This window comes from Scophthalmus maximus, chromosome 18, assembly GCF_022379125.1.
Source record: "Scophthalmus maximus strain ysfricsl-2021 chromosome 18, ASM2237912v1, whole genome shotgun sequence".
Taxonomy (NCBI): Eukaryota; Metazoa; Chordata; class Actinopteri; order Pleuronectiformes; family Scophthalmidae; genus Scophthalmus; species Scophthalmus maximus.
This window is the reverse complement of record NC_061532.1, coordinates 6545223-6552332: the sequence shown is the minus strand read 5'-3', so window position 1 is coordinate 6552332 and position 7110 is coordinate 6545223. Positions and strand designations below refer to the sequence as shown.

Below are 7110 nucleotides of genomic sequence, written 5' to 3'. Positions count from 1 at the left end.
GAAATGTCAAACATATATAATGTAATATGGCTAAAAGTGAGTAAGAATAAGTCAGAAAATGTGCTCTTTATTTTTAATTGGTAATTTGAGTCAACTGACCCTTTAACAAGGAAATATTTGCTGCAAGGCTGATGGAACTTATTTGTTTCGCTTATTCTCGGGGTTTAGCGGTGAAACGTGCTTGGTGGTTTGAATCTGCATATGCTGTTAGGTGCATGAGCATGGTAATCCAAAGATGAGCAGGTACAGTAGTTTACCACATACTGTACGCATGTAGTATATACCGTAGTGCATGCCCTCCATATAGTGTGTTGGCTTATCTTTGGGTGTACATTTTATTGATCCGTGTCGCAGAGCAACGCCCCCACCACCGTCGCCCTGCAGAACCTTGCACTCTGTTGTTTGGGAGCATGATGAATGATGCTGAGTAGATTCTCGGTCAGCAATAATTACTGCTCCCTGTACGTCAGCGAGTGTAGGCCCCGCAGTCGGGGTCGCACAAGTTGCAACAAGGCAGCTTGGAGTCAATCCATTAACACACTGATTGATTTTCACAGGGGGGCAGCAATACTATACCCCCTAAGTTCCACCTAAGGAAATCCTACCGTTTTAGAAAAGCCTGCCGAGGAACTCCGGGGGTGTCGTCCGTCCTCTCAGGGGTCAGGCGACTTCTCTGGAAGACGCTGCGACCGGTCGCGTATAAGATTGGACCAAAATATGGTATTTTTCTTTGTCAGAGTCGGAAGGCCATGACACATCATGCTGGACTCCGTCAGCTCGGTCCTGCAGAGATTTACATGTGCCAGACCATTCATGCTCACAAAAAGAGTTTCTTTGTTTTTAATCTGTTTTAGTTTCATTGATATTAACCTGCATTCATTTACAATGCTTAACAACTTTGGATGTCATTTGGAGACTGTACATTTTTTTTTTGAATCCCCAAATGCCCTACGTGAAATGACCTGAGTTCGTGGAGCCAGGGATCGAACTGCCAACCCCCAGTGAAAGCAGCCAACCGGCCCTCTCTCCCTCCCTGATTCAGCCGGCGTCACTGTTGTGGGCTTTAGTAGCGCCAGAACATTTGTCTTTTTTTGTTGTTTTTTAACTTCAGCATCAGAAAGCCTTGTGAAGAAGCAAAAGATGAGATGAATAGAGGAGAGTTTGATGAATAGGACAACAAATGGACAAATCAATCTACAACACAAATGTCAGCCTATTATTCAAGAAAGGTTCAACTGACTCTCGGGAGGAGTGTAAGGTCGCCACCGCTGAGGCGCCTTCTCCCTGCCAAGGAAGTGACTCTAACACTAACAATCTGAAAAGCATGCTGTGCTCATGTACCGATCGACCAATGGTGACACATCAAGCAGCGCTTGAACCTCTCCGTCAGCCTCTCCTTTTTCCTTCTGTTCACAACTATTTCTCTTCCAATTTGTCTGACCAAGCATGTGCAACATAATAAAATAGCCTCCAGGACAGGTAGCCAGTAATTGTGCACTGTTTCTCTCCAGTATTTAAATGATTATTGCAAATTGGAACAGCTATGAACACTTTTGCCCTCTGACATGATTGATGAACCATAAAAGCAAACTAAATATTCTCTAGTAGTGTTGGGTCGCGTTTGGGATAAATTAAAGGCCAAACATGTTAGCCAGCAGGGTACGGTAATGTCCAGGTTATAAAACAAAGTGTCACATTACATGTACAATATATTTACTGTAATAATAATTAAAAACAACCACTCTTAAATGATCAATATCATTTTTTGGCTTTTGTAAATTTTTATTATGTGTGCACAAACACAATAATATTAAAAAAATAATTATATATATATATATATATATATATATATTTTTTTACTTGCAGGGAAAAATATCACATACCAAATATCCCGGGTGCATTTCTTGACAATCGCAACAATCAATTTAACTTGAAAGCCATGAAACATCTTTGATATTGCTTTACTTAACTTTTTGTTTAGCTCTGAAGCCAATGTTTTAAGGGAATAGACAAAGGAGTCAACATGAGTAACCAATAATATTGATGAATTAATATAGGATTTTAATCATACTATTCAATTAAAATGGCACCGTTGGTTGTTTTCGAGTGAAATCCCAGACGACTGCACGTACTGAAATAGCGTACATTTATGTCTCCCTGAACACTGACAGGCCAGTGATTTCCGGTGCGTCAGTTAATTTCACTGAGCATGTGATGGCAACTGTAAGCGTGAAGGCATGTGACGCAACACATTTCAAAACTGATTTATACACATTTTTAGAGCAGCCCGTTATCTCACCAGCGGTTCTTTATCCACGCTGTGTTGAGTGAGTTTCTGTTGCATCAGTGAAGATAGTCCAACCTAATATCTCTGGGTAAAGACCAGAAATGAGGCACTGGTCTCGGTTAATGTTTGACCAAACTGTCTGCTGACTCACAGAGGTCCTGTATATAATGGGGACGTTTCCGGCAAACAGTCTGCAGCAAAGAGGACATTAAAGGTAAGCACAGCGCCTTTTAATGTCGGAATATGCTCCAGTTTCTTTTAGATGATTTCATTCTTCAGACAACTTAGAATTGCATTTATCGGCAAAACTGAGATATAGAAGTGAAATGTTGGAGACATGAAGATAAATTATTTAAGAATTTTTAAGTTGTTTAGAGGAAAATCTCATCATTGCTCTGCTCTGTTTAGTATAAAAGCTTTATCCTGTCAAGGTGTCATTCAATATCATGATGAATAGGGTTGCATATTATCAAATATTCAATGCTTACTTCAAAACGAACCCAAAATACTATGATTTCATTCTATTTAATCAATACTAGGAATACCTACTGTGGTCAAACCTAACTCACTTCCTTTAATACTCATTGGACAGGCTGTCACGATGCGTGGTATCTTTGCAAGTTGTGCTATCGCAGCACTGCTGCTGGCTGTTACCTGGGCAGACCTTCACCAACACCAACACCAACACCATCACCATCACCATCACCACCATCACCCCGGCCACAGCCCTGCGGGCGAGCTGACCTGCAGCAAGCTGTCGGCTCCCAATGCCGACTTTGGCTTTGCCCTCTACAAAAGCCTGAATGCCAGGGCTGCGGCGGGAAAGAACATCTTCTACTCACCACTGGGCATCTCCACCGCTCTGTCCATGCTCTCCACTGGGGCCCGCGGCGAAACGCTCAAGCAGCTGTTCTCCAGCTTGGGCTACAGCGCCCACGACCAGGCAAAAATCAACGAGGCATATCATCACCTCTTCGACATGCTGGGCCAGAGCCAGCAGGATCAGCAGTTGGACGTCGGCAGCGCTGTTGCGGTGCGCTCCGGCTTCAGTCCTCTGGAGAAGTTCCTGACGGATGTCAAGTACTACTATGGCGGCGAGAGCTTCAACGTCGACTTCACGAAACCCGTCGAGGCTGCAGCTGAGATCAACAGATTCATTGCCAGCAAAACACAGGACAAGATAAAAGATATGGTCAAGGACCTGAACAATGAAATGGCCATGGTGCTGATCAACTATGTCTTCTTCAGAGGTAGGACATGTTCTTTAAGGCCGCACTACTGTTTTGATGAACACACAGAGACGCCTGCATCTGTACAAGATCAGATGCACAAATTCCTACAGAACCCGCCACATACATGTTACCACTATACTTTGAGTTTCACGCAAAGTATCTACATTGCTTTAATCTTTCCTCTTCCGCTGTTTCGTGCAGGGCAGTGGGAGAAACCCTTCGATGCTAGCCTGACACACAAGGCAGACTTCAACGTAGACGAGACCACCAAAGTGCAGGTGGACATGATGAAAAGGATGGGGCGCTTTGACTTCTATCAGGACAGGGACAACCACACCACCGTCATCATGCTGCCCTACAAGGGCAACACCTCCATGATGATCGTCCTGCCCGATGAAGGCAAAATGAACGAGGTGGAGGGCTACATCAACAAGGACTACGTCAGGAGCTGGCACGACATGCTCTTCAGGAAGTAAGAGATACAATTTTTAACATGTTTTGAATCCTTTCCCTTGTGGTAGTGAAGTGGGTTGTAGGTACATTTACAGTGTGGTTACCTGTACAATTACAGCGAAGGCCTCATGCAGAGGAACAGCAAAACCAGTGATTGTAAGAAAATAACCCAGATAAATGGATCAAATCTATTTGATTTGATGTTATGTCTCTCTCAGCTCTGTGGATCTGTTCATGCCCAAGTTTTCCATCTCCGCCGATGCCTCCCTGGATGACACTCTGAAGGAATTAGGAGTGGCAGACGCTTTCACAAACAACGCTGATTTCTCTGGCATGTCTGAAGAGGTCAAGCTCAAGGTCTCAAAGGTAGGATCTGCCAACATGCCCTCACATGTTTGTTATGGACAGAACCGGACACTGACTTCCTCCTCCCGGTTCCTCCACAGGTGTCCCACCAGGCTGTGCTCACCGTGGACGAAACGGGAACGGAGGCGGCAGCCACCACCACCCTCGAAGTCATGCCCATGAGTATGCCTGAAATCATGGTACTCAACAGGCCCTTCTTGGTCTTCATCCTGGAGCATTCCACAAAGAGCATCCTCTTCATGGGCAAGATCAACAACCCCGCAGCCATGTAAAGATGCTCTGGGAAACGAACGTTGTATTTGTTGAGATTTTCCCACTGCAGTAAGTTCCCAGCAGCTTCTGAGCATTGGCTCATTTTTTTTACCTCCGCATTTGAAAGCCCTACAGAGATGTCACAGGGATATCAGGGGACCTGCGGAGATACTTAAAAGTGGATAGTTTGATGAATTACAAACCTGTCATCAAGAAACGCCAACTCTCATCGGAACGAGGCAAAGTGAAAAATGTCTAAATACATCTTTATATACTGTATCCAGCTGCCTGGTGTATATGACACAGTTAATAGAAAACATTAACAGCCTTATCATTCAAGGCCAATTGTGCTGTTGTTGTTTCAACATGGTTCAATGTTGAGGTGAAATAAAGGCTTGTTATTAACACCTGGCATGTTTTATTTGTTACATTATATTTCATTCTCTTACTTTTAAATTCAGAACTTGAAGTCCTGGATTTAATTATCTCAGGCTATATGATGAACGGCAGAGCACTCAATGCTAGTTATTTAACAGAAAATAAGTTGTTGTTTTTCCCCAGAGTGGAATTAATTTTGGAGTTAGGCGTCTTTTGAAATATTGCCTCAAGTGGAATTTTTTTTGATGCACTCCTAATGTTCTCCTTTTTTAAATATATCTATAGTATACTGACCTGCTTATTGTAGACCCATTTAAATTGTTCCATTTTGCTTATTTTTAAATTTTCAATGTGTTATAAAGTGTTTTACTGCACATTGTACTTGCATGATAGATTTTTTGATAAATGAAACTAGTCTCTCCACTCAGAGAACCACGGTTTTTCATAGAAATAACATTGATGCAACTATTTTAAAAATACAAAACACATTTAACATACAGTATAATACATAAGACACAGGGGGCAGACTGGATTAAGTCTGGTATAACTAAAGAATTTTGAAACATAAGATGTACGTGGGATCCAACAAAAGCACCAGAATGCATTGTGTTTCATAAACACATCCCTTTTCGAACAGCACAGTCTACTAATTCATTTTTGATGCACCATTGATCACGAGGTTAGGTGGAGTTTCTGCCAAACTCCATCAAAAGGGGACACCACTGCTATGACTGATGGCTCTGAACTGCAATGTTTTGCGTATGTTTTGAGAACTGAGATGTAAATTGCACGAGACACTTGGAATTAATTGCATTCAGAAATGAAGCTTTGCCCGTGTGAGGACAAAATGTATGATAGAGTGGAAGTACGATGCTGATTAGAGAAAAGATGGCGATGTTAGTGTGTACTGTTTAAAAGTACTGAGCCTCTACCTGCTATCGGTTTAAAAATAAAATATTCTAGGGTTGCTCTTCTAATTTATTTTTATTTCATTTCCTTTGTTTTGTTTCCAATCGTGTTCCACCGCCATGCCCATGTTGTCTACAAGTTGGGCTACAGCACCTTGCATGTCAAAGAGGCAAACACGCATCTCTTCCACGCCCTCGGGCGTGGCGGTGCACTGAAGCTCGTGGCTTCGGTCCTCTCGGGAGTGAGGTCAAAGCACTCAAAGTACTTGAAGTCATCACCATTGACGTTAAGAAACCCGAGACTGAGACTCCAGCTGAGATCAACGATTGCAAGCCTTTTCCATTGCATTGGCATTTGTAGTTCAGGAAGAGCTACAGAACAGAGACGTGTTAACACACCCCTCCTCCAGAAGATGCTGAAATGAACCTCCGACCTTCTTCACTTTTCCTGCAGCGTTTTTTTTTCAAGGCCTCCTCCTCCCTCCCCGCCACAGGCGGAGAGTGTCACCGAGGCAGCAGCCACCACCACCACCACCACCATCTCCGCGGCAATATGTTTCTCTCTGCCACCATCCGTCAGAATTGACAGGCCCTTCTCGGTTTTCATCCTGGAGAGCTCCACCGGGAACATCCTCTCCGTTGGCAAGATCAATAACCCCGCGTCAGCCGGGCGAAAGGCCCACGCAAGAAAAATGAGACTCGTGATCACAGCTGTCATCGCGAGGACCCTATCATGGTCAAAATCAATGACTTGTTACTCATCGTACTGATGTTGCAGAACTTATTGTTGTACTCATTCATGTGCGTCTGTCTTCGCAGGAGATTTTTAGTTTTCTGGACAAAAGTGTTTATTTTAAAAGGATTTTAAAGGGTTATTTTGAAAATGTAAAACAGAATGTGTTGAATTCCATTTTACTACTCGTGCAACAAGGAAACATATTCCATTGCTGCATTTCACTTCGCACACTGTCTTTGGTGGATTATTATTTTCCCTATCGGGGTCATCCTATTGATGCCATGCCTATATTTGGTCATATAAAAATTGCCTCGATCCATTTATGCTCTCATTGCAACTCAATTTGTCTTTAGAAACTGTGGCTCAGCTTGATTAAAACACTCCTCTGTGTCATCCAGCAGCCAAACCTCGGCAGTTTAAAAGGTTGAGTTCTAAATGCCGATGATACGACACACAGAGAGAGACAGAGAGAGAGAGAGGTGACGTGTAAGCCGATGG

General features: G+C 43.1%; 1 protein-coding gene across 1 annotated transcript; it reads left to right on the top strand.

The window, feature by feature from the left end:
• The first annotated feature begins 2350 nt into the window (after positions 1-2350).
• On the top strand, positions 2351-4997 carry LOC118289941 (alpha-1-antitrypsin homolog). The gene is made up of 5 exons (XM_035617186.1): positions 2351-2501; positions 2880-3537; positions 3721-3991; positions 4191-4338; positions 4419-4997. Exons 2-5 carry the CDS (start codon positions 2889-2891, stop codon positions 4608-4610), a joined length of 1260 nt encoding a protein of 419 aa, XP_035473079.1. The 5' UTR covers positions 2351-2501; positions 2880-2888; the 3' UTR covers positions 4611-4997.
• The last annotated feature ends 2113 nt before the right edge of the window (positions 4998-7110 follow it).

Excerpts from the sequence above, each read along its gene's own strand:
- LOC118289941 (XM_035617186.1), top strand. The coding sequence starts at position 2,889 with ATGCGTGGTATCTTTGCAAGTTGTGCTATCGCAGCACTGCTGCTGGCT. Across the intron at positions 3,992-4,190 it reads CACGACATGCTCTTCAGGAA|CTCTGTGGATCTGTTCATGC; the intron begins GTAAGAGATACA and ends TGTCTCTCTCAG. Across the intron at positions 4,339-4,418 it reads TCAAGCTCAAGGTCTCAAAG|GTGTCCCACCAGGCTGTGCT; the intron begins GTAGGATCTGCC and ends GTTCCTCCACAG.